The 26,774-nt window shown below is 30.5% G+C and overlaps 5 protein-coding genes across 5 annotated transcripts; 1 reads left to right on the forward strand and 4 right to left on the reverse strand.

Annotated features, from left to right (window-relative positions):
* Nucleotides 1–483: 483 nt before the first annotated feature.
* On the forward strand, nt 484–3,329 carry LOC105948661 (phosphatidylglycerophosphate phosphatase PTPMT2). Its single transcript, XM_012971887.2, has 6 exons — nt 484–1,109; nt 1,644–1,766; nt 2,061–2,154; nt 2,367–2,449; nt 2,539–2,628; nt 2,743–3,329. The coding sequence occupies exons 1-6, from the start codon at nt 900–902 to the stop codon at nt 3,109–3,111; spliced, it is 969 nt and encodes a 322-aa protein (XP_012827341.1). The 5' UTR covers nt 484–899; the 3' UTR covers nt 3,112–3,329.
* Nucleotides 3,319–7,712, reverse strand: LOC105948611 (uncharacterized). Its single transcript, XM_088815314.1, has 11 exons — nt 7,681–7,712; nt 6,587–6,638; nt 6,165–6,185; nt 5,983–6,036; nt 4,960–5,010; nt 4,792–4,851; nt 4,612–4,683; nt 4,354–4,392; nt 4,135–4,257; nt 3,962–4,054; nt 3,319–3,585 (listed from the first exon to the last, which is right to left on the reverse strand). The coding sequence occupies exons 1-11, from the start codon at nt 7,710–7,712 to the stop codon at nt 3,445–3,447; spliced, it is 738 nt and encodes a 245-aa protein (XP_088671440.1). The 3' UTR covers nt 3,319–3,444.
* Nucleotides 7,713–9,829: 2,117 nt separating this feature from the next.
* Nucleotides 9,830–12,759, reverse strand: LOC105948662 (uncharacterized). The gene is made up of 10 exons (XM_088819418.1): nt 12,639–12,759; nt 12,493–12,513; nt 12,297–12,350; nt 12,081–12,131; nt 11,714–11,770; nt 11,439–11,510; nt 11,281–11,319; nt 11,075–11,197; nt 10,875–10,967; nt 9,830–10,398 (listed from the first exon to the last, which is right to left on the reverse strand). Exons 3-10 carry the CDS (start codon nt 12,339–12,341, stop codon nt 10,246–10,248), a joined length of 633 nt encoding a protein of 210 aa, XP_088675544.1. The 5' UTR covers nt 12,342–12,350; nt 12,493–12,513; nt 12,639–12,759; the 3' UTR covers nt 9,830–10,245.
* Nucleotides 12,760–18,290: 5,531 nt separating this feature from the next.
* On the reverse strand, nt 18,291–21,776 carry LOC148772755 (uncharacterized). The gene has a single exon (XM_088815364.1). The coding sequence runs from the start codon at nt 21,774–21,776 to the stop codon at nt 18,291–18,293; it is 3,486 nt and encodes a 1,161-aa protein (XP_088671490.1).
* Nucleotides 21,777–21,891: 115 nt separating this feature from the next.
* On the reverse strand, nt 21,892–26,312 carry LOC105948610 (uncharacterized). The gene is made up of 12 exons (XM_088819396.1): nt 26,177–26,312; nt 25,978–26,062; nt 25,796–25,847; nt 25,414–25,434; nt 25,232–25,285; nt 24,390–24,440; nt 24,234–24,299; nt 22,854–22,925; nt 22,713–22,751; nt 22,514–22,636; nt 22,325–22,417; nt 21,892–22,182 (listed from the first exon to the last, which is right to left on the reverse strand). Exons 1-12 carry the CDS (start codon nt 26,295–26,297, stop codon nt 21,934–21,936), a joined length of 1,026 nt encoding a protein of 341 aa, XP_088675522.1. The 5' UTR covers nt 26,298–26,312; the 3' UTR covers nt 21,892–21,933.
* Nucleotides 26,313–26,774: the final 462 nt, after the last annotated feature.

Here is a 26,774-nt window from a genome sequence, read left to right on the forward strand (position 1 = left end):
CAATATCAAAACAAAAATCCAATACTACACAAGTCGATAATTTCTTATAGTTCCCTCGGGTCTACATACCAAATAAATAAAGTTAGTTTCCTGTTTTACCTGACGAATCGACTTTCTAACAAATTATAAACTAACAATTAATCAACCTAATTAATTACATCATGAGTTGGTTGTCATTATCGATCGACCTCACCTTTAATAAGTTGTTTGATGGTTAACTATTCATCAGTAATTATGAGTTGAAATTGGATTGGTTGATGGATAAAACCAATTCAGGATTAAGTTCAAAGATAAGATTAGGTTTTATAATCCCTAAAAAAAAGAAAGATTAGGTTTTATAAAAAAGACGGTCATAATTATAAATTAGCGACTTTGCGTGTGAGACAAACCCCACGAGAATAGCAACTTCACATGTGATCAACGACTTTTCAGATTTAATTTCAGGAATTGAATTAATAATAATATTGATTTTTCTCACCTAATACACACACAAACACGCATTTGAAACAATCAGAGTGCTTGATCACGTCATTCTTCTACCAATTGAGTAAGTTTTAGGGTTCCTCATATTCCCTTCTCTCCAGATTTTCATTTACTTTCTTCCCAATCGTCCCTCAATATTCCTCCCCCATCGTCTTCTCTGCATCACCGCCGTTAATTTGATACCTTTTTTTTTTCCCCGTGAAATATGGCTTAGATTTCAATTTCCGTCAGTATTATGTTTTAATTTATGATACTTACGGCGTACATGTGATTTAATTTCAATTTTTTGATCTATAAGAGGTAGATTTGACCAATTCTGTTTCAGATTAGGGTTCGTTGAATTTAGGGATTTTACTGAGGAATTGAAGGTGGGGGAATACGGATTTCTGGGTTTATAAATTTCTGGGAAGTCAATTATGTACATTGAGGAATTGAATGAGAGGAAAGAGGGGGAGGATGAATTTTCAGGTGGTGGTGGTGCTGGTGTGGCGATTGTTGTATGGTGGGATGCGAAGAGGGTTATGGTTGGAGCCGGTGCTCGGGCGCTCTTTTATCCGACATTGCTTTACAATGTTGTCAGGAATAAAATTCAGGCCGAGTTTCGTTGGTGGGATTGGATTGACGAGGTACTTAATTCAGTGATTACATTTCCGAAAAAAGCTTATCTTTTTTCATGTGAATATGCATTCGGTTTTTTGTTCTGCAATTCGGTTCTTTTAGGTGCCGTTTTAAGTTGCCTGTTCGGTAAATGCATGAAATTGGTTGAAATGTTGCAATATTTATTCCACGATTTGAAATAGTGGGTATGTGACAGGGCAATGCGTAGCAAATGTGATTATCTGGAAGTTGGCTTGATAAATTTTCTCTTTCGGTTATGAAGCAGCTTTTTGGAGTTGGTCGACACATTTTACTTGAAAATAAATTTAGGTTGATTCAATTAGAGTGAGTGAAATACAAAGAAGATGTATTGCTTTTACCGATGATTTGATAGTCATTGTGATATACTAAGTCCTGTCTTATGAATAGAAAACTTTGCGTTGATTGCCGACTTAATATATAAGAGAGTTGAGAACTTGAAATTTTAACTTGCAAGCAGTATTTTGTAAATGCTCGGTTGATCAAATCTACCGCCTTTGCTAATGTGATTATCGGTTGTTCAGTTTTTACTATTAGGTGCTGTACCATTCCCATCTGACGTTCAACGACTGAAGGAACACGGTGTACGTGGAGTTGTTACCTTGAATGAATCATACGAGACTTTAGTCCCGTCATCTCTATATGAAGTAAGTTCTCCGTTTTCATTTTCCTCGTGTGTTTCTATAAATAGCCTCACTGATTGTTTCTTTGATTTATTTACTCTTCGTTGATGTAATGAATGCCACTAAGCCTTTAGATACGTATAGTTATGCGTGGGTCGAAAGTCCTTGGTATTATCAAAGAAATTTCTACTATAAATTGGTTTCTTGTGTGTCCCATCGAATTTTTATACACAATAGGTTTGTTGAGATCATAATAGAATCAATGTCTTCGTTAGTTTGTTTTGAATACATGTAATTGACGACTCTTCGTTATCTTAGGCTCATGGTATTCGTCATTTGGTGCTTCCCACAAGAGATTACCTCTTCGCTCCATCTCTCACTGATATATGTCGAGCTGTAGGTTTTATTCATGGTAAGGATTCTTTGAAGTTACTACAATCTCTATTTGTGATCTCGTCATTGGGTTTTCACATTTTAAAAAAGAATATTTAAGTTGTGTTCTCCAATATTTGGATTTAATCCATTTTTTTTACAGCAGAAATGCTTCTTCATACTTGGATCGTGTTTCTTTTTTTTAAATGTATAAGTTAACATTTTTATTCTGTTTTCATCGTGTTGTCTAAGAAAACGCATCAAACGGGCAAAGTACATATGTTCATTGTAAAGCTGGTCGGGGTCGCAGCACAACTGTTGTCATATGTTATCTTGTAAGTTAGTCGATGAAGCTCGTTAGTATTGAGACCCCTTTTGCCATTTACCGTAACTACAAAAATATTAATTTAATCTTCACATGCAGGTGAAATATAGACACATGACTCCTGATTCTGCATATGATTATGTCAAGTCAATACGACCAAGGGTCCTACTCGCATCTTCACAATTGAAGGTTTGTCGATTCGTTTTTTAGTTTTATATATATATATATATATATATATATATATATATATATATATATATATATATATATATATATATTGAGAAGTCTGAACATTGATTGCAGGCTGTCCAGGAATTCTACCATTTCAAGGTTAAGAGTAATATCTCGGGCGAGTTAAATGATTTGGTATTTAGAAGCCCGAGATTATTAGGCGCAGGGAATATTTCGACATTTGATGACAGCTCAGTGGTTGTTATAACAGAAGAGGATCTTGTTGGATATGATGCTCGAACGACATCATCATCTAATGCTGTTGTCCGAAATGAGATATGGGCAAACGTGAATTTAATATACCAAGTGAAAATTGTGGGTGAAGCAGCTTTGACCAGACTCTCTTGCCTGTGGGTTCACTGTCCACGTCAGCAAAATATTACGAGTGAGAAGTTGACCGGTGGAGAAAATATCGATGTCGACATTCATCTCTTCTCGTGAGTTTCTTTTCGGGCGTGTGTATATATATATATATATATATATATATATATATATGTTTGTTCCTTTGTTTATATGTAAATAAGAAATTTGCTATGTTTTACTTGTACAATTGTTCGAGAAATTAGAAGCACTCACTGTCTTTATGCTCTCTATAAATATATGTATATGTTTGCAGATAAATCTTGTTTCCTATAAAAAAAAGTCACTTTCGATCTTTACTACATGTTTTCTGCATTGTTTGATTCTCCAACCACATTGGGGTTTGTGGTGGTGGTGGTGACAGCCGATGCACCACCATGCTCCGCCACAGTGCCGCCACTATCGGGTATTATTTTACTGCAGATATGGAATAATATAGTGCAAGAGTTCAGCACCTGAGATTTGGAGATGATTCCCTTCCACTTTTATGAACTTAACTCTTCCTGCTTTGTCTAATTTTTTCAATCCAATCCAATCCTCCATGTAAAGCTTAGTCTGCAAATTAAATTGTGAACTTCGAATTCATTAAACTAGAATTAAAATTGGGAAATTAAAGTTTTCGTTCCTAAAGTTTACTTCGATTTCACATTTTGTCCCCTTGTTTACAAAAGAGAAAAAAAAACAACAAACTGACTGTTCCTCGTATTTCAACAATTTAATATTTTGTCAGTTTTGTCACATTTCCGTTAGTACTAACAGAATCAAGCATGTGTCCATCATGTCTTAACTGACGGACTAACAGTAAACTAACAGGTGTTGAATTGTTGAAACATGAGGAAATAAATCTGTTTTTTTGTGAACAATAGAGACCAGATGTGAAATCGATGTAAACTTTGGGGGTATAGCTTAAGGAATTACAAGATGATGGTACCTCCCTCGGTTGCAGAACTTTTTTGGTGCTTCCATCTTCGTAATATCCGAACCACGAACTTTCTTTCGGCCTTATTGTGGTGTCGTTTTCATTCTGTTACGACAAATGCACGGATGTTGCAGTTATTATTTATAAGATGAATTTGAAATTTAAAAAAAAATTAAAAAAATTACCATTATAAGAACAAGATTCTTGAGGCTGCTAAATCTTTTCTTGTATGCAGGATTTCGATCATTAGGCCGTTCGTTGTTGAGCTTCGGAAGAAACTTGCAGCTTTTTAAGTACCCTTTTATATTCTGCCAAAATAATATATATAATTTTATAAATATATAATAAATATTAAAAAGGAAAAATAAAACAGTTACACGTGGATAAATCCATTTGGATATTACCTTAGGTAACTTGATATAGCCGGTCGGAGCAAACCGTTTCTGCAAATTGTCAAGTACAAAATCAAATTGTTACTACGGCGTTGTTTGCAAACGCTTTTCCAAAGTGGTTATGAGCTTTTTTGTTTAAAAATCTGTTTTTTTTTTAAACATTAAAAAGCTCATAATCACTTTGGAAAATCAGATCAAACACCACGTACATATGTTTTGTCCTTCAATTATTAATAAATAAAAAAAAAAATAGAAAAATTAAAAAAGTACTTGGGCGTAGTCAGAATAGGCCCCTGCTTTCATTATACTATTAGCTATAGTACGAACAGTGGTTCCGCCAGCCTGCAAATTAAATAATAGAATAGAATTGTTGTAAGATAAATATTGCAAAATGTATAAATAATATTTTATACTGAAATTAATATGTAATTAATGGAATTAAGCACTTACATTAAGAGGTATTGAAGCAACGCCAGCTTGTGGTGCTGCTACAGAGATCAAATTCCTTACCTGGTAATAATACATAATATAATAAAGCAGTAATTAATAAAAATTAATAATGGAGATTGAAGAAAAAATATAGAACAAATATTATTCCAAAAATTATTAATTTATTACCGGTGGTGCTCCTTCACAGAACTCCACAATTCCTCGACCGATCAGGCTCCCCTGAAAAAATAAATTTCGTTATAAATAGGGGGTAATCTGCTATACAGGACATCAATTTCTTTTTTGTGTTGATAAAAGTTTATAGCTAGTTTGTTTTATAAAAATATCCCACATTTTTATGAGTTAAAAGTCTCGTGCGAGGCGCGCAATGCGCCATTGTCGTATTTTGTTACGATTCTCAATTTTCAAAAGTCGGTGCCATATTTTGTTAAAACATTCAATTTAAAAAAAATGCTCAATTTTCATAAGCTCACTACAAATTTTAAAAAGTTCGCTGCCAATGTACAAAAGTTCTTCACATCTAATTTTCATAATTTACCATCATATTTTGGTAAAAGTGAACTCACTAAATTTGTTAAAGGGTAAATTACAACCACCTCCCTGAGATATAGTCAAATTACGAAAAAGTCCCTATTGTTTGGATAATTACATCTACCCCTCAACTAAGAATCTTCTTACACCTCCAATCTTATGGTGTCAAATTCAACATAATCATCTAGATTCGAGGGAATGTGCTCTAGTTTGTACTCGTTTTGTATAAATATACAGTTTCTGATGCACCACAATCTGATGTATACAAACCAAAAAACACATCTTATAATCATCTTGCTTCAAAATGTGGAGCTCAAATGGGATAAAACTGGTACAAAAGTGATAATATTCCATATAATCAAGAAGATTCCACCAAATTTGAAACCGTAAAGGTGGACGTGTAAGAAGATTCATAATTAAGGGGTGATTGTAATTATCCAAACAAGAGGGGTTTTTTCATAATTTAACCATACCTCAGGAAGGTAGTTGTAATTTAACCTTTTTTTAAAGTTCACTGCCAATATTCAAAAAGTCAGATCTAATTTTCATAATTTAATTAAATATTCCGAATTCAATGCCAATATTTACTATCATATGTTAATATATTCAATTTTTAAAAGTTGGTTTTCAACTATTATTTTGAGAAGAAAATGCATTTACCTGGGAAAGACCAACAATATTATATCCCTTAGACAATTCCTTCATTGCTTTTACCTGAAAATAAACATGATTATGAGTTTACTTAATTATGATTATTCTACCATGCTTTATTTTTTTATTCTTAAAAAATAAAATAAAAGAAAAGTAAATAGAACTTGAAACAAAGACAAGAATTTTCTTACTTTGCCGCAAGCTTCTTCAACCTATATATATTGATGATGAAATAGGAAAACAAAAACAAAAAAGTGAAATAAAATCAAAATCATGATCACAATCTAATACAATACTCTCTGCATGCCAAAATATGTGTCGCTTTGGGTTTTTGCGCACATATTAAGAAAATAAATAAATATGCGCCGTTTTTAGAGAAAAATATATAGAATGACTAAAATATCCATGTTATTAATGTCGTTTCCATTAATTCTCTCTCGATTAATGAATAGTAATAAGGGCAAAATTAAGAAAATAGTAATTAATGTATCATTGAAATTCTAAAATAGTGACAGATAATTTGAAACAAAAAAAAAATTCCCAAAGCGACAGTTAATTTGGAAAGGAGGAAGTACGATATAGTAAATTCTTATAAAGGAAAATAATAAAATACCTGTTTATCAAGGGGAGTAAACCATGAAGTCCGACTTCCATTTCCTATCTCTCTGCAAGTTGATTTTTATACAAAAGAAATGTCTTTTATTTTATTTTACTTACAAGTTCTTTTGGCTTTTTTTTTTGTTTTTTTTTTCAAATTCAAATCTTGTTATGTACAGGGGAAGTAGGGGAGGACATCAGTGGCGAAGCTAAGATTTCATCATTGGGGGCCAAATATTTATTGGAAAATAACGTAAAAAATTAATGAAAACAATTATTGTTCCAATACAGGTCAATCTAAGATGTTGCTACATGGTGGACTTAATTTTTCCTCGAAAAAGAAATCGGATTTTTTTTTACAAAACCAGAAGATAGGAGAAGAAAAACTTAGTACTTTTTTGCATTTATTTGGATTTTTGGTGCAAAAAATAATAAAAAAATTGGTAGACTGAATAATATAAATGCGTAATACAGTGGATATTTTTACAATTGAGGATGACTTGAGTCATCACTTCCCAATGGTTCCAAGTCACAATTCGTAACTTCTTTATCCTTCTTGTTTCACCATTTATTATAGAAGGACAATCCAAAGGTAAAAGAACTATACACTACATATATTGTAGTAAAAATAATTAAAATTTGAGGGGGTCATGGCCTCCTCTGGCCCTACACTGACTCCCCCACTGAGCGGCAGACCCTAGACCTCTACTCTAAAAGCAGAGGGTATATATTTTCGAAGAAGATAATTTGGTGGAAATTATTTTCAATACAAAAAGATTTTCACAATGGTTATTTACTAATTCAAGACTCAAAGTTCTTTCTAAAACTAAACCCCATTCACATATTTATTGAGTGGAATACACGTGCATAACGAATCGGAAGAAGATAATTTATTGGTTTGTCGGATGGGTCGGTGTTTAGGCTGGTAATTTATTTACCAGATCCAACCCAGTCTCCACCCTAGTTTTACGCAATCTAGTGAAACCGAAAAATAAATAAATGAAATATTGGTTGTTTCATTAAAGGTAAAAAAAAAAAAAAAAAAGCAAAAGAAAGAAAAAAAAATATGTATATGTAAATGTTGGAAGAAGAAAATAAAAAAATACATACAAGCAGAATCCTTTAGTGTAGGACCACTCCATGAGTTGCTTAATGTACATTAAATTCCCGCGAATGGAACAATCTGTACCAATCCCTATACATTTATTTATTTATTAACCACAATAAAAAAAACTTTTTATTAGTAAAAAATAATTCAAATATTTACAAATTTATTTCATATACTGTGGGGTGCAATTAAAAGGATAATTCAATATAAATAAATATAAAAAAAGATGGTTACCGTGAAGGAAAATGAAAGGAAGAGGAGCAGAAAAAGATGGCTGCCAGCAGAAAGCTTGAATAATCAACAACATGATGAAGATGACTTTATATAATCTAATTTCTGATTGGTCACCCATTTTTTTATATATATATATTTTTTTTTGGAGAAGGTTATTTTCTAATTGAGAAAATGTATTTATATGTCAAAAAGATTGTTATGCTTTATAGTTTCATGATAGGTGGTGGTGAGATGAATTTTGTTGCCAATATATTTATAGGAGGTGACACTTTTAATGCAAATGCACCAAAATCATTAAACATAATTAATATTTGGATTTGGGATATGCTTTGTTTTAACTCTCCCTAATCCCTACCAATTGCTACTTTTATCTCATGATAAGTACTAATGGTTTTTTTTTTTTCCACAAAAATTAAGAATTTCATTATTGAAAAATATAATAAAAAAAAAAAAAGAGAAAAGGAGTAAGAACTTCATTAAATTCAGTTTGATGTTAGAAATATATATGCTTTTAGACTAAAATACGAGGTTCTTTAATTAATAAGGGAGAAACCGAGTTACGAAGAGAAAATGTTGTAGAGAGTTAGTAGGCGTAGAATTGTAAATTATGTAATTAATGTAATACTATTGTAATTTATTAATTAATGTAATACTATTGTAAATGATAGATATTATGGAGCGAAATTAGTAAATAATTTGACAATGTACCTCACATAAAAGTGATTTAATTGGCGGAGTAAAAGAAGACGACATCTAACATGTTTGAAGTTGACCGCACAAGACTTGTCAAGTACAATTTACTTATTTCGTGTCGTTTACATATTATTGAACATCAGTAAAATTTAACAAAGCACCTGTTTTTATAAATCACATGTTTCAAAAAAAAAATCATAGTAATAAAAAATTTCAATATACATAATAATTGATTTAATATCACGGTAAAATATTGTCTTCTTTTTCCCCTATCTAGGAGTGAAAGTCGGATGGATCGGATCAGATCGGAGTTAGACTTTTCAGAAAATTTTCGAAAAATTTCGAAAGTACAAAATCTATTCTAATTCCAGTTCCAAAATTTTCGGGATCTAAAAATTCATTCCAATTCCAAAAGGCCCGGAAATTTTGGAATTTCGGAAAAAAATTGGAAATCGCATAAGCTTTTAAATTTCAAAACTTAGCCGAAATTTACTAAAATAATATGTTCATAATTTTTCAAAAATAAAAACGTCCACGTCGATAAAAGTAAAACTTTTAACTACTAAATTTCAGTTCAAAAAAAATAAATAAAAATAAACATACCATAATATCCAACAAAACTTCTAACAACAATTCATTATGTCAAAATCCTAAAACAAAACTTATCGGTGTATTTTTCAGAAAATAAGTATTATGTAATATATATTATTTATAGGTGTATTTTTCGGAAAAAAAATCAGAAATTTTCGGAATTAAATCGGATCGGAACTCGGAAATTCCAAATTTATTATATATAATTCCAATTCCAATCCAAAACAATCGGAAAATTTCGGAAATTGGAATTTCGAAAATCGAAATGAAAAAAATTATTCCAAAATCGAAACTTTTCAAATCGGAACCGGCGGAAATTGAAAACACTTTTCCAACTTACACCCCTACCCCTACCTTTTACTTTATTTGACTAATATCCACTTTCCAATAAACAACTCATGAGAAAAGCCACTCTCTCAATTCAATTCTTCTGTTATTAGTTATTACTAGCAATCTCTATATGCATTGCACCCAAGTAATTATGTACGATTTTATTTAATAGATAAATTTAGGATTTGATTAATTAAACTTAGAAAATATATTTTACAAATAAAACATAATTAAATAAAACCAAATAAATACCAAAACTCATGCTCCACATATGTATCAATATTAGAGGCCTTTCAATCTAACTTGTTAGCCAACTAACTCGTTAACTGAGTACGAGCAATAACGCGTTTATCATCAGTTCACCCCAAAAGTCTATGAAATGTATGGTGCATATAATTATCGAGGTTAAGCCTCCTTATAAGTTGACACTCAATTCCACATTTTTTCTCATATTGGGAGCTGAGTGTTACAATAAAAGTATCTGAAAATTGAATCAATATGAATCTAAAATCAAAAGAAAAATAACTAAAATACTTTTTTATATGAATTTCTCACATTAATTCTTGAAGGATTTTATTGTAACATTTGAAATAATCTCCCTCTTTCTTGAATTTCTTTGTCTAAAGTCATTTTTGAAAATCGATAATATTTTTGCATTCTCGTTTTAATTTTCTCACATCTATATTGATGATTTTTAGCTTCTTTGACTCCTTTTGTAGTCAACGTTTTTTGTCCTGCAGATATGGAATAACATACTTCTTGATATCTTCATCCAACATTTGCACATGAGGTCCTCCCACTTTTATGAACTTCACTCTTCCTGCCTTGTCCAAAGTTTTCAGACCAATCCAGTCCTCTTTGTAAAGCTTTGTCTGCAAATATTTAATTTGAAAAAAATTAGAATTCATTAAAGTAGTATAAGAATTACATATAAAGATGACAATCTTCGGAATAGTTTTGGAAGTTATTTTCATTTTATTTACATAATTGTATGTTTTGAGGTGATAATTCGTGAAAAAGTAATATTTGTTTATATGTTGAGATGCGACAAAATACACTGTAACAGTCAAATCATGTTTATAGGTGTTGGAAAAATGTATTTAAAAGAACATTTTGACAAATAAAGTGATTTTGGTTTTTAGTGAATACATTTTTTTACCGTAGCAGTCAAATCTTTTTACTGCAACAATCAAATCACGTATATAAGGAAGATAAAATTTTAAAATTGTTTTGATGATTTTTTTTAAAAGCTTAGGAAATACGAATTCCTTTTGGGAAAAAAAAGTTAAATGAAATGGGAAGCGAACCAAACATTGTCGTAGTAATTATAGTGATTATAATGGTTTACCTCTCTCGGCTGCAAAACCTTTTTGTCGTTTCCATCTTCGTAATATCCAAACCACGAGCTTTCTTTTGGCTTTACTACTGTCTCGTTTTCATGCTGTTACGACACATACACATGATGTATATGTTGCAGTTATTATTTATACGATCAAATTTGAAACAAAAAAAAAACAAATAATAATAAAATTGTTTTAATTGTTTTACCATTATAAGCACAAGATTGTTGAGGCTGGTAAGTCTTTTCTTGTAATTTGGATTTCGATCATTAGGTCGTTCGTTGTTGAGTTTCGGAAGAAACTTGCAGTTCTTTAAGTACCCTTTTATATTCTGCAAAAATAATAACATACGATCCAAAATTTAAATATGAAAAAAAAAATAGTTACATGTGGCTAAATCAATTTGAATTTTACCTTAGGTAACTTGGTATAGCCACTCGGAGCGAAGCGTTTCTGCAAATTGTGAGTGAAAAATCATGTTGTTATTTTATTTTTCTTCAATTATACTTAAAAATAAATAAATAAATACATAAATGAATAAATAAATAAATAGATAAAATATGAAGTTATACTTGTGCATATTCAGAATAAATCCCTGCTTTAAGTATGTTATTAGCTAGTGTAATAACTGGTACTCCCCCTGCCTGCAAAATAAGATTGTTTTAATATATAAATTAAAGTAGGTGGTGCAAATAGATAAAAAATTTGGTGGATGGAAATAGTGCGTCTCATTATAAAACTATTATCATTAATAATATTTTAAAAGTTCAAAAATATTTTAATTAAATATAAACACCCACTGTATTAAAAGATGTAAAAAGGGTAATTAATAGAATTAAGTACTTACACGAGGTACTGAAGCAATGCCAGCTTGTGGTGCTCCTATGGAGATTAAATTGTTTACCTAATAACATGTAAATGTGAATGATAAATATGTAGATACAGTTAAACCTCTATAAATTAATATAATCAGAACTAATAAAATTTTATTAATTTGATGAAATATTAAAGTATCGAATTAATAATTTAGCACATTTTTTACTGAGTCGGGTCCGGAAGAAATTATTAATTAAATGAGATTATTAGTTTTCGAGTATTAATTTATCGAGATTCCACTATAAGAGTAGGTAGTAATTAATAATCAAGACCACAATTTTCACATTTAATTTGGGCAAAATATATCGAACAACTATTATTCCTAATATTATTATTACAGGTGGTGATCCTTCACAGAACTCCACAATTCCTCGACCAACCAGGTTCCCCTGAAAAAGAAACGAATGTAAGTTACTCCCTCCGCAATTAATACTCGATTTATCTAACGCCATATTTAATTAAAAATAATCAATTTTCATAATTTTACTACCATATTTTATTAAAATATCCAATTTTCAATTCACTTCAAACTGAGGTAACTAAATTAAGCACACCTGGGAAATACCAACAATGTTGTATCCCTTTGCCAGTTCCTTCATGCCCTTCACCTGAAATAAATTAAACATGATAATGAGTTTAATTACCTATGTTTTTATTCAATTAATTTTTTATTTTATTTTTTGTTCATATAAAAAATCAAATCAAATAAATTACAACTTAAAAGTTAAAACAAGAAAAGAGTAGTCTCACTTTGTTGCAAGCTTCTTCAACCTGTTGAGGAGAAATTAAGTTAATAATTATTAATTCCATATCATAAATTAAGGACAATATACATATATATATATATATATATATATATATATATATATATATATATATATATATATATAAAATACCTGTTTGTCAAGGGGAATAAACCATGAACTCCAAGTCCCATTTCCTATCTCTCTGCAAGTTGTATTTCACAAAATAAAAATAAATATTCCAACACAAAAAAAAAAATTAAAAAAAAAAAAAATAAAAAAAAAAAAATAAAAGAATATTGGTAGAAAATAAAAGAAAAAAGAAAATAGAGGATACATACAGGCAGGATCCAGTGGCTCCGGACCATTGGGTTAGGCGCTTCATATACGATGTAGGCCTGTTATTGGTGCACTGGCTATTCACCCCTATTATTTTATTATTAATTAACCACAAACAAATTAAATTAATTTATTTCTCTATATAATTACATTTAATTTATTTGCTAATTATAGTTTTGACCAAGGTAAGAAAGAGGGTTAGGTGGTTACCATGAAGTAAAATGAAAGGCAAATGGGCAGAAAAAGATGTCTGCCAACACAACAAACCCTGGAAAATCAACACCATCAAAATGATTTTTTGTGAAACGAATTCTGATTGGTCACCCATAATTTTTTTTTTTTTTTTTTTTTTTTTTTTTGTAAGAAATGATTAATGTTATTTTTAATAATTTGAATGGTGGCTGATGGTGTAATGGTGGTTTGTGGGGTGGATTTTATAGCCAATAAGTTTATGGGAGGAGGGTTTTTATATAATAATTAATACACCAAATCCTAACATAATTAATATTTGTCTTTGGGATAAAGCTTTTTATCCCTACTTAGCAATTAATACTTTTTATCCTAGTTCTAGAACCGCCTATTGTTTTGTTCATTTTTTTTTTTTTTTTTTTTTGTGAGTGTGTGTGTGTGTGTGTGTTTTTTAGTGCAAGTCATTGTGTTATGTTAGTTGGAGGTTGTAATTAGTTAAATTTTGAAAATGCGCTTGCAAGAGTAATTTAGTGTAATTTAGTTTGCGGAGAAAAGTGCACATCTAAGATTTTTCTAGATGAGCTCGCAGTACAAGGCTAATTTAACGTTTATTTCTATCTTTTGTGTAGTTTGCAGGCTATTATTATATGTTAATAGGATTTACTCAACGTTTAAGACCGCAAGTAATAGAAAATGGTGTAGATAACATTGGAAATAATTTCACTGTTTCCACTACTTTTTACTTTTTTATTTGTTTGTATCCACTTTACAATATACATTTAAAACTTTATAAATTAATTATACTTAGAACCAACCAAACTCTATTTCGCGAATTTTAAATAATCGATTAATAAATTACTAATTTATGAAACTATGTTAAGTATTTTAATGAATATACTACTCACTTTAAAATGCATTATCATCGATTAAAATATTTTAGAAATTATGAAACGATAAAGCTGTGTGGCCAGATTCTGACCGACCAGAATAGGTCTATTTTGTAAATTTATAAAATATTATTATGTTCAATTACTAATCTGTCCTTGAGTTATAATATTAATTTGTTTCAATTTGAATTTGAGTTTATTTTTTCTATCTCTACGGTTACAATTATTAGAATTTCAAGTTTCAATGTATTAAATATGGGATTACTACTTCCAAGTAAATTCAATACATTTCATCTTCCATCAATTAATTAAAATTGCTAGGTTAGACACATAATTACTTTAACTTAGTTGATCTTATGGAATTTTTTTATTTCATTATACTTCTGGAGAATTTAATTCCTATAATGCTTATCTAAATTAAATCTCTAAGAAATCGTCTATTTTCTAATTAATCGAGATACTAATTGTAATAAAAATCTTAAGGCCTAATATAAATTAGAAATTTCACATAGTTCGTATTAAAAAATCTATAGTAGATAATTATAATAATATAAAAAATACTCTTATCATAATTTATAACACTAATCTACATGCAAAAAGTACATAACATAAATTTGATATACTTTACTTAGTAGTAATTCAATATGATAAGATTGTACCTTATTGTATCTTTGAATTTCCATGGAAATTTTCTATTATTATTCGTGAAACTACATGTCTACTAATAAAAATGTATATACAAAATACTTAGGATTTCAGAAAATATATTTAACCTACACTTGAAACTATATGTAGTTCTAAAATATTAGTTTGATAAATAATCCATATTGGTGGATTAGTAAAATATTCCAGAACTTGTGCATGCATTACAAAAAAATATTATATATAAGTTTTTTCAAATAAGTTTATATGTAGTAGTAGTAGTACTAATAATAATAATAATAATAATAATAATAATAATAATAATAATAATAATAATAATAATAATAATAATAATAATAATAATAATAATAATAATAATAATAATAATTAACTGAAAGTTATAACAAAATTAGATGTTTATTTAAAAAAACAAGATTATAACTCATTTCAATTAATTTGAATCGATTAACTTCAATTATTGACAATAACATATTAAAATTATTGATTATATTATTATAGGACAATTATTGATACATATTAATATAAAAATTATTAACTTTTTTTTTTATTATAGGATAATTATTGACAAGAACATATTTATAAACAAAACATATAGATCATGTTTATTTTAACAAGAATAGATTATAACTCATTCCAATTAATTTCCGTACTATAAAAAATACTATAGATTATGAGTAGAATCAAAATATTATGTTGTGATTTTCTTTTCGTATTTGGTTTAATAGTATTTTAAAGAGATATATTATTGGCAAGAACATATTAATCGAATTAATTATTTATAATTAAAGTTTAATATCTTTTTTATTCAATTTTATCATAAAAATGATAAAATATAATTCTTTAAAATCATAAGAATAAATTTGTTAGTCGTAAGATTTGAATCGGTTAAGATCAAGTTCTTTCAATTCGTAAGCTTTATTCAAAGATTTGAATAGATTATGCTCAATTATTTACGATGACGTACTAATCAAAATAACTATTTATAATTTAAGTAATATATTTTTAATTGAATTTTATTATAAAAAATAAAAAAAAAAATTGTAAAATCACGAGAATCAAATCCTAAATTGTAAAATTTAATCATTTTTTTTACATATACACTTTATTCAAAGATTTAAATCGAACCGTAGGATTTAAATCGATTAAGCTCAAGTTCTTTCAATTTCTTCTTTTTTTAATTTTAATTTTTTATTATATTATATTTTTCAATAATTTAATTAACATTATTTAATAATAATAATAATAATAATAATAATAATAATAATAATAATAATAATAATAATTATTATTATTATTATTATTATTATTATTATTATTATTATTATTATTATTATTATTATTATTATTATTATTATTATTATTATTATTATTATTATTATTATTATTATTATTATTATTATTATTATTATTATTATTATTATTATTATTATTATTAAAAAAAACGATAAGTTAAACGCAAATAACAGATTGGTTCTATTTTTTAGGCTGTGAAGAGCCATGTAGAATGATTGGTTAGTGGTTACTAATTTTTCGGCTGCAACTCCCGTAATAATATATTAGGAGATATATTAGAGCAATCCAACGGGGTTATTAAATGGTTTATCAAATTCCTTAACCTCCGTTTGACTCCCTAATTTTAAAGGGATAATTAGTGAAAACCCCCCAATTCATTTACTTATATAAGGGTGGATATAACATCTTTTTCATTATTAGTGAGAACCCCCTATCTTATATTAAATAATTTATTTTTTAATTAATATTATATTTAACATTACTAATATACCTAATTTATCCTTCTATGTTATATTTAAAATAACCAAACCTATTTTACGTTATATCTATTTCTCTTATTTCTCTCTCCCTTTTCTCTCTATAAACCGCCGTCTCCAACCCTCCCCATCTCTGCATTGCCGATGCCGCCATCTCCAACCATCTTCCATCTCTGTGTCGTCGTCTACTCTCTCCCATCGGCGTTCCTCCCTCCGCCGCCGCGAAAAGAAGGCGGTCTCCACCCCTGGAATTCTCTCGTCATGGACGGTATTAGGGTTTTCGGTAGGGAGAATGACGAGACTACGCAGCGGCGCTAGGGTTGATATTGCGTTTGAGATTTCAATAGAGACCACCGCCAATATTATTTGATTGTTGTGGTTCTTCTTCTTCTCTGATTTTTTTTAACCCAATTCTCGAATCTCAATTTTCTTAGTTGGAGATTTTGGTTGAATTCTTATATTGAAGGCTAATTTTGTGTTCAATCAATAGTATATTGTATGTTTGTTTTTTGTTGAAATTGTGTTGGTGTTATTTACAGACATATAGTTGTTTTCGTACAGTAATATAGTTGTTTTCATACAACAATATAGTTGTTTTCGTACAGTAATATAGTTGTTTTCGTACAACAATATAGTTGTTTTTACTACCTTTTAGTTGATGTTAATAAATAGTTGATTTAACAAATAAAATAGTTGATTTTGATAAATGAGAGTTGTTAAAGATATATAGTTGTTTTAATAACAGTTGTTTAATATAGTTGTTTTTAACATTAGTTGTTTTAATAATAGTTGTTTTATTGAAATATAGTTGTTTTAGCTGAAGATAAAAAAATACTAAAAAAATATTTTTAAAAAATATAATAGAAAGTTATAAAAAATATTTGTTTTTAAATATAATTTTTTAAATAAGAAATATATAAATAAACGAAAATTAAAATTAAAATATAAAAATAAAAAGTGCATCTAAGTATGGTATAATATATAGTGAATAGAGGAAGGGTAAATTTGAGAATAAAAAAAAGATGGGTCTCTCACTAATAAAGGAAAAGGAGCTGGACCCATACTTATTAAAATAATGCTAGAGGGGGTTCTCACTAATAGTCCCAATTTTAAAAACTCTCTTCTATCAAATATATGAAATATTCTCCTACAAAATAGGAGCACGTGAAAAAAGAAAAATCTCAATAAAATTGAGTTTTCTTTATGTAAAAATCTCAAAAAAGAAAAACCTCAACATAATTGAGTTTTCATTTCTTTATGTAAAAATCTCAGCAGAATAAAATTAAATTCTCCACGTCTTCAACAAATTTTCACTGGAAAAAAAATCTAAAAAATATCTCAACATAATTTTTTTTCTCTCTAGAGCTTCAACAAAGTTCCACGGAAAAAAAAAAAATCACTATATATATAATTTTTTTTTTCGATTTTGAAAAGGTAAAAACTTGATTAATATTAATTTTGAGGACAGTTTACTAGAAAAATCGGTTTGTATTGTTATTTAAAATGGATTAAAAAATAAATAATATATAAATAATCATAAATTTGTTTGATAATTGTTTTTTGATACTTGTGGTTGGAGTTTACTAGTTGTATAGAGATATCAAAGTATAATCCTGGTTATCAAATGATTATTTGATAATCCCATTTGATAACAATGAGTTGGAGTTGCTCTTAGGGAGAGAAATTAGGAGGGAAATTTGGAGCCAAAATCACTAAGGGTATATATGATATAAAATAAAAAAAAAAAAAAAAAAAAAAAAGAATTAATTATGGCCAGCTAGATTCTGACCATTTAGCACTGTCCAATATGAAATAGGGGGGTTCAATTGAATTCTCAAACTTCATTTTCCTCGAAATCTAATTAATAGTTTCAAATGAAGGTACAATCAATCATCCCTTGCAATTTTTTTGTTTCCTGAAATTAGAGGCCTTGTTTTTTTGAGATAAAAGACATATTATTAGACGACATCCGTCAAATTCATAGGAAGGTTGAAGCCCTCCAAATAGTCGATACAAGGAATTTTAGCAATAGAATGAGCTAAAGAGTTGCCTGCACGCTTGATAAACATAAAATTACACGAGTTAAAGGTACTCGCAACAAAACAACATTCCTCAACTAGTGATCCAAACGACGAAAATTCAGCTTCTCCATTACGAAGGGCGTTGATTACTTGGATACAATCTCCTTCTAGAATGACGTTCTCCCATCCCTTTTCCTTAGCCCAAACAATAGCCCTTAATGCAGCGAGAGCTTCTCCTTCCACTGGGCGGAGGTTTCCGTCTAGCCTTGTCACTTTCCATCCCATGCATGTACCCTCGTTGTTTCTTGCCACAACAGATGTAGTTAGAAATTTTTTACCTATTGGAAGTGCTGCATCGAAGTTCAATTTGATCACATCTAGTGGAGGGGGGATCCACTCGCTTGGGTGCAGCTGTGTAAGGTTGGCATTGGGTCGAATTTGAGCTGCCTTAAACGTTGCCAAATAATTGCAACTCCAAGTCACCAACTCGCACGATAGCAAGTACTTCTCACCTTTCATATCTAGGTTCCTATTATCCCAAGCTTTCCATGCAACCACCAATGCTAGAATGAAAGTTTCCTTGTCAAGCAGATGCTGCAAACTTTCCACCCAATGCCGAGTCGAAGAGAAAGTGAGGTCATGGGCTAGGTCGAACGGGTGACTTCTCCAAACTTCCGCCATTCCTCTGCAGTGAAGGAGCACATGTAATATCGTCTCGTCGCCGCCATTACATGCTGTACAGAGAGGAGAGGGGCAGATTTTCCTCCGAAATAATTCGGCGTTGGTCGGGAGAAATTTTTTTTTGAAACGCCATAAGAAAACACAAATTTTCGGGGGAATGGGAATCTTCCAGATTTCTTTCCAGTTCTGAATGCTCACTCCACTACTTGAACCATTATCAATTACACGATGACGACCGAGAGGTGAAGGGCATGAAATGATATGATGGTAACATGATCTGACCGTGAAGTTCCCGTGGCTAGAAAAGTGCCAAATCCATCTATCTCTCACGGAGCTTCCTCCCACCGGGATAGCCAAAATACGATCAACATCAACCGGCCAAAACGTAGTTTGAATCAGATTCACATTCCATGATTGTAAGTCAGCAGCCATAAGATCCGAAACCCGATTAGGGAAAGCCGAGTCGGGGGGGCGTCTAGTAATTACCTTGAAACTGCCCCCATCGCTTAGCCATGGGTCCGCCCAAATAGAAGTTTCGATTCCATTACCAACTCGACGTCGAATACCAAGATTAAGATAAGGGATCACACTCCAAATGCTACGCCAAGTGGCGGACGGTCGTGACCCCAATGGAGCCGACAAAAGACGTCCTTGAGGATAATATCTCGCCGAAAGAATTTGTCCCAGCAGGTGGGATGGATTAATGAGTAAGCGCCACGCCTGTTTAACGAGAAGAGCAATATTGAAACTACGAAGATTGCGAAAACCGAGGCCCCCTTTCTCCTTAGACTTGCACAACTCCTGCCACGATGTCCATGCTATTCCTCGGCTAGTCCCGTTACCCCACCAAAACCGTCGAATAGCTGCCTCAATTTCCATAAGTAATCCTTTCGGCAACATGAAACAACTCATGATATATGAGGGGATCGCCTGCAGAACCGATTTGATGAGGACCTTTTTCCCTGCTTTCGAGAGTTGTTTTTCCCCCCACCCCTTGATTCTTGACCATACACGGTCTCGCAGAAAAGAGAAGACTTCCTTTTTGGTTTTTCCCATGGAGGCCGGCATTCCGAGATATTTGTCGTGCCGCTCCACAACCTGAAATCCCAGGATGTGATATATAGAGGTTCGTAAGCTTCGCGGTGTGGACGGGCTAAAGACCATTGTAGACTTTTCATAGTTGATTTCCTGCCCGGATACCTGTGCATATTTGGACAAAATCCCCTTCAAATAAGCTGCATAAGTTACAGTAGCTTCTCCAAAGACGAGGGTATCATCTGCGAAACACAAGTTGGAGATGATCGGCGCAGTCGGGGCCACTTTAACGCCACTAAAGTCACCGCGCTCTGTAGCTTTGGAAATCATACCAATCAGGACTTCTGCACAACATATAAACAGGTACGGTGAAAGCGGGTCGCCCTGTCGAAGGCCTCGCGAAGGGAGCATGGACCCGAACTGAGAACCATTAAATAGAAAGGAAAATGAGACTGTAGAAACACACAACATAATTAACTCAATAAAATCAGAGGGAATGCCAAGGCGGGAGAGGGTCTTTCTCAAAAAGATCCATTCAATTCGATCGTATGCCTTGCTTATGTCAAGTTTGATAGCCATGTAATTCGTTTTTTTCTTGGAGTTGAGTTTAATAAAATGATTGACCTCAAAAGCTACAAGAACATTGTCGGTTATAAGTCTTTTGGGGACAAAAGCCGACTGGGTGGGTGAGATCAAATCATTAAGCACAAGTTTTAACCGATTAGCCAAGACTTTGGATCCAAATTTATAAATAACATTGCAAAGACTAATTGGTCTGTAATCAGTGATTTTTTCTGGGGTTTTTACTTTGGGGATCAAGACAATATAAGTAAAATTCATAGAAGGTGGAAGTTTGCGGTTGTTAAGGAAATCAAGAACACAAGATAATACATTAGACCCTAGAATATGCCAAAATTTAGTAAAAAAGACGACAGGTAATCCATCTGGGCCAGGAGATTTAAGGGGACCCATTTGGGAAATGGCTCGAGTTACCTCGTCCGAAGTGAATGGCAAAGACAGAAGTTGCCCTGCTGCCCCGCTGACTCTGGCCTCAATATTCTCAAGCACCTCATCTATCTCATCCTCCCTAGGATTAGTGGACTTGAAGATTTGCTCAAAATAGTCTGTGATAATCTGCTCAATGTCGGCATCTCTATCTTTCCAGCAACCCTCACTATTTTTCAACTTGGTCATCACATTAGTGCGTTTCCTGATTGTAGCTTTTGAGTGGAAAAAACGCGTATTTCTATCTCCTTCTCGGATCCATTGGATTTTACTCCGTTGCCGCCAATACATATCTTCGTCCTCATACGCTCTTTCCAACTCCGCCCTTAGCACACGGATTTCCTCTCTTATTGCCTCGGTTTGAATAAGAGCGAGACGATCATGGATTTTTTTATGAATCGCTTCGATCTGTTTCCGTGGTTGCTTGATTACCTTTCTACTCCAATTGATCAAAGCAAGTCGGCACTCGCCATTTTTTCGAAGAAGATCTTCGATAGGATCGGAACTCAAACGTTCAACCCATTGCTGGTGGATGATGTCCTCGCAATCTTCTCTACGGAGCCATGCTGCTTCAAACCGAAACGGACGCTTCTTCCTCGAGCGACGAGCTGTACTTTGTTCGTCGAGTAAAAGTTTGATTGGGATATGGTCAGAGCCTGAATAGTCCAGGTGCATAACTCTGGCATGCGGGAAGTATGTCATCCAATCATTATTCGCGCAAACCCGATCAAGTCGGCAGCGCACTGTGTGAGGGTAGAGTCTATTGTTGGACCATGTAAAAGGTGACCCCTCAAAATATATGTAGTTTGCACATAAATTTTATTTCCTTTTTTTTTTTTTTAAAGTAGCTCTTAATTTGCTACATGTTTCCTTCATTGATGATTCCAAGTTTGTTCGATTCTCCGACCCCATTCGAGTTTGTAGTGTTGACGGCCTCGTCACCACCATACTCTAGTCTACGCCATTTATTATGTAGAAACGGAACAACATACTTTTTCATATCAGCATCCGAAACTTCTATATGAGTTCCTCCAATTCTTATGAATTTTACTCTTCCGGCTTTGTCCAATGTTTTCAAACCAATCCAATCCTCGATGTAAAGCTTCGTCTGCAAAAAAAAAAAAAAAAAAAAAAAAAAAAAAAAAAAAAAATATAATAATAATAATAATAATTTGTGAAACTAGATTTCGTAAAAGAAGAATACAAATTATAGCTTGAAGTAACTATAACAATGACGGAATTAAACCTACCTTCCTAGGTGGCAATATGTTATTCGTGCTTCCATCTTCGTAAAATCCAAACCATGAGCTTTCCTTCGGCGTAATTACCGTATCATTTTCACTCTATTGATGATTAAACGAAATAATAGTTAAAATTTGTTCGAATAATTCTATTTTTTAATGATTATTTAAATGATCGATAAATTGAAATTTTATTACCATTATAAGTACAAGATTCTTGAGGCTGCTAAACCTTTTCTTGTATGCAGGATTTCGATCATTAGGCCGTTCGTTATTGAGTTTCGGAAGAAACTTGCAGCTTTTTAAGTACCCTTTTATATTCTACCGAAAAAAATATATATAATTATTATATAAATTTAAATATGAAAAATTTGTTGTGGCTAACATTTGAATTTACCTCCGGTATCTTGGCATATCCACTTGGAGCAAACTGATTCTGCAATATGTATAGTAAATAAATCAAATTATTAAATATTTTGTTTCTTGAATTTAGTAAAAGAAAAAAAAAGAAAAAGATATAAGAAAAAATAATAAATACTTGGGCATATTCAGAATATATCCCTGCTTTAAGGATGTTATTAGCTATAGCACGGACTGCAGCAATGCTTGCCTGCAAAGTACAAAGATTTACAAAGGATAAATTATAATGTTCTCATAATTTATTATTATAAAATAATTTTAAGTAAATTATTATATGTAGTTTTTTAAGTATATTATATAATAATTATATATTATTTCTCCAAAAATAAATTATTATCTCTAGAAATATGAAAAAAGAACAAAAAAATGTACTCAATAATGTTTCAATATTAAGTGCAATAATCTGTACAAAAATTATTTTGTTCATCTTTAAGGTGGTGTTTGCAAAAGCTTTTCGAAAGTGATTATGAGCCTTTTTTTGCTCATAATCTGTTTAACGTGTTTGCAAAATCAATTTTTGTTTTTGATTCTCTTAAAACAATCTGCTTTAAGCTATTTTTCTAAAAGCATCCCTAACCCTATTTAAGTTTATTTTCCGAAATATTTGCAAACACCCCCAATTTTTAGAAATAAACACTTAAAACTAACTTTACTCACAATCACTAACTTCTGCTTTTAAATAATTATTTGCAAACACCACCTAAGTACTTCATTTTTTTAAATGCTTGATATTTTCTTTTATAGGAAGTGATATAATTTATTTAGTCATTTATGAAAAATACCAATAAAATTTTAGGAATATGCAAAGCTAATTCTTAAACTTTTTAAGGTATTATCATAAAAATTACGATTACTAATCTACTATTGTCATTATATATCATAAGCTAATATAAATTGTCATAGTATATATTTTTCTTATCATAATTGGACTTTATTTAATGTTTGGTATCCCCAATAACTTGTTGGGTCGATCCGAAAATATTATGTTATCATGTTTTATTTTGTATTATCTTGCATTTTAAAGAATTGTTTTTGGTAGGACGTCATGAAGTTTGACAAAATAACTGTGTTTTCATTAGATTATTTAATCTTACATTAATTTACTAATCTTATTTTATCAATCAAAATCCTGCCCCAGAGAAATTGGTTATAATCTTCAAATTACTTTTACAATATAAATATTTTAAATAAGCTTAGCGGAATACCCAACAAGTTAAAAAGTAAAGAGTAAAAATAACGGTTACCCCCTAAAGTAAGATTAAATTACGATAAAACCCCTCTGGCTTGGGTAATATCAATTATCTCTCAACTATGTATTGTTTTACGAAAGCCCTCCTCATTCAATAGGTAAATTTGACACCGTAAAAGTGGACGTGTAAGACAATACATAGTTGAAAGAGTGGTTGTAATTATTCAAATTAAGAATTTTCTTTTGTAATTTTATCTTACCTAAGAGGTGGCCGTAATTTGCCGAAAAATAAATAATGGAAGCACTTACAACACTGGAATGAGGTACTGAAGCAATGCCAGCTTGTGGTCCTCCTATAGATATAAAATTGTTCACCTGATATAATTTCAACAAATTAATTAATTACAAATCTATATAGAACAATAATTATTTTAATTTTCCCAAAACTAATTATTATATTATTACCTGTGGTGCTCCTTCACAAAACTCTATGATTCCTCGACCAATCAGAGTTCCCTGAAAGTATATTAAAAGATGTAATAAGGACGAATAAGACAATATTATAACTTATTACTACCTTAAGAAAAGTTAGAAATGAGATAAAAAAATAACATCAAATCAGTAAATGTGTTATACAATTAGGCCGTCGTTTGGTTTTTAGGATAAGATTAATGAAAATAAAATTAAATAATTAGCTGATGAAAATTCATTTGTATTACTTTATCGTCGGAAGTTCAATAAATAATCTCAATCATACCAAAATAATATTTTCGAATAGATTCGAAAATTTATTGAACTTGACAGACATGAAACAAAGTTCAATTATTTAACTAATCATGGCTAATCTCTCCAACAAAAAAAGTCTAAGGATCAGAGTTATTAATTTATATATTGCATGGGAAATGAATTATGATTTTTCTCGTAAACGAATTATCTTATAATAGATATATCGAGTTACTAGTTGATTGAATATAAAAATAATGAGGTTCTCTATATATATTTTATTTTTATTTTTATTGAGAGAAAGTTCAATTGTATTAAGAAAACTCATTACATAGCCTCGGGAATTTATTTTCTTTATAAAATTAGAAGATTATCTCAACATTAAATTTAACGTGACACACCTCGTTAATATCATTTCTATTCTTTTATCAATTTCATTAATGAGGATAAAAGAATAAATAAAGTTGCATGGAATAAATAGTTTATATTATAAATTAAATCAACGTGACACTATAATTAACAAGGTGGTGATTAATTAGGGTAAATGTCATAATAAATAGAGTTAATTATGGATTATTATATACCTGGGAAAGACCAACAATGTTGTATCCCTTCGATAGTTCCTTCATTGCCTTCACCTGTACACTCAAATCAACATCATCATAAATTCAAACAAATAATTTTTTTTTTTTTTTAATTTGTTTCTTTTTTGTAATGTTTTTCTTTTAAATTTAAAAAAAAAAAAAGGGACAAGAGTTTTCCTCACCTTTTTGCAAGCTTCTTCGACCTGTCAAGAGAAAAAATAAAATGAAAAAGGAAGAAGAAAAAAACTTCAAATTCACCATCTAATAGTAATTAATTATTTAATTCCATGTCATAATTTTAAAATGTTAGAAAGGACAAATTACGATTTACGACCACCCATGAAGTAAACTCAAATTACGAAAACACCCATCATGTTCGTATAATTACAACTACCCCTCAACTATGTATTTTCTTACGAAAAAACCTCTCTTTAAGTAGGTAAGTTTGACACCGTCAGAATGAACGTGTAAGACAGTATACATAGTTGTAAATATCCAAACATGAGGGGTATTTTTGTAATTTGATCATACCTTAGGGGTGGTCGTAATTTGCCCAAAAAATACCTGTTTCTCAAGGGGAATAAGCCATGAACTCTGAACCCCATTTCCTATCTCTCTGCAAAAGAAAAATTCATATTAGGCTATATTCATTTTTATATTTCCATATTACACATTAATTCGAAAATAAAATAAAATAAATAAGTAAATTAATTGAAAAATGTAATTAAGAAATAATATTGACATACAAGCAGTATCCTGTGGTGTTGGACCATTCGCTTAGCTGCTTAACGTACAGGGTGCTCTGGGCACTGGAGCACTGATTATTAACCCCTATATTTATTGAAAATTATAAATTCACAGATTTAATTAATTAGGACTACTAAAAACTATTTAATTAAATAAATAAATATATAAATACACAAAAATTGAATTGAGAAAAAAAACCGTGAAGTAAAATGAAAGGGAGAGGTGCAGAAAATGGGCGCCAACAGTAAGCATGGACGATCAACAATGTGAAGGTGAAGATCACTACTATATGTGATCTTGTTTCTGATTGGTTAACCATTATTTTTTTTTTTTTTTTTTTTTTTTTTCCCTTAAGTAATAAAAATATATATATATATGTATGTAAAAAAAGAGTGTTTTAACTTTTATAATTTGATGGTGCGATAGTATATATTGTGATTTTCTCTTGTTTAGTGTAGTAAATACTAAATACACGTGTGCTTTGTTCGTTGGAGGCTTATTATTGAGTGAAATATGTGAGGATATGCACAGATAATACGTGAAATAATTATTTCATGCTTTATCTTTCTTTTTCTCATTACTACTTTTGGCTTCTTTCACTTGCATGCAAATTTTAATTTGTTTTTTTAATAAAAACAGATTACGAAAATTTTGTATACAATGTAATTTTACTAGGTTTCGTCCATATTTTCAGGATATGACTTTTTTTTTTTTTTTTTTTCATATATACTAGATTTTTTGCCCCGTGAGATGCACATGATTGATGTAAAATTAATGCAAAGTAAAATTTAATTTA

Source organism: Erythranthe guttata, chromosome 1 (genome assembly GCF_056151865.1).
Source record: "Erythranthe guttata isolate IM_541 chromosome 1, IM_541, whole genome shotgun sequence".
NCBI lineage: Eukaryota > Viridiplantae > Streptophyta > Magnoliopsida > Lamiales > Phrymaceae > Erythranthe > Erythranthe guttata.

Coding starts and splice junctions, on each gene's coding strand:
- LOC105948661 (XM_012971887.2), top strand. CDS start 900: ATGTACATTGAGGAATTGAATGAGAGGAAAGAGGGGGAGGATGAATTT. Junction 2,155..2,366: donor AGCTGTAGGTTTTATTCATG/GTAAGGATTCTT, acceptor GTGTTGTCTAAG/AAAACGCATCAAACGGGCAA. Junction 2,629..2,742: donor TCGCATCTTCACAATTGAAG/GTTTGTCGATTC, acceptor CATTGATTGCAG/GCTGTCCAGGAATTCTACCA.
- LOC105948610 (XM_088819396.1), bottom strand. CDS start 26,297: ATGGTTAACCAATCAGAAACAAGATCACATATAGTAGTGATCTTCACC. Junction 24,300..24,389: donor TTTGTGAAGGAGCACCACAG/GTAATAATATAA, acceptor AAATTATATCAG/GTGAACAATTTTATATCTAT. Junction 22,418..22,513: donor AGAATCTTGTACTTATAATG/GTAATAAAATTT, acceptor AATCATCAATAG/AGTGAAAATGATACGGTAAT.
- LOC105948611 (XM_088815314.1), bottom strand. CDS start 7,712: ATGGAGTGGTCCTACACTAAAGGATTCTGCTT. Junction 6,639..7,680: donor TACACTAAAGGATTCTGCTT/GTATGTATTTTT, acceptor ATCAACTTGCAG/AGAGATAGGAAATGGAAGTC. Junction 4,852..4,959: donor TCTGTGAAGGAGCACCACCG/GTAATAAATTAA, acceptor TATTATTACCAG/GTAAGGAATTTGATCTCTGT.
- LOC105948662 (XM_088819418.1), bottom strand. CDS start 12,341: ATGAAGGAACTGGCAAAGGGATACAACATTGTTGGTATTTCCCAG. Junction 11,320..11,438: donor TTTATTCTGAATATGCACAA/GTATAACTTCAT, acceptor CACAATTTGCAG/AAACGCTTCGCTCCGAGTGG. Junction 10,968..11,074: donor ACAATCTTGTGCTTATAATG/GTAAAACAATTA, acceptor GTGTCGTAACAG/CATGAAAACGAGACAGTAGT.
- LOC148772755 (XM_088815364.1), bottom strand. CDS start 21,776: ATGACATACTTCCCGCATGCCAGAGTTATGCACCTGGACTATTCAGGC.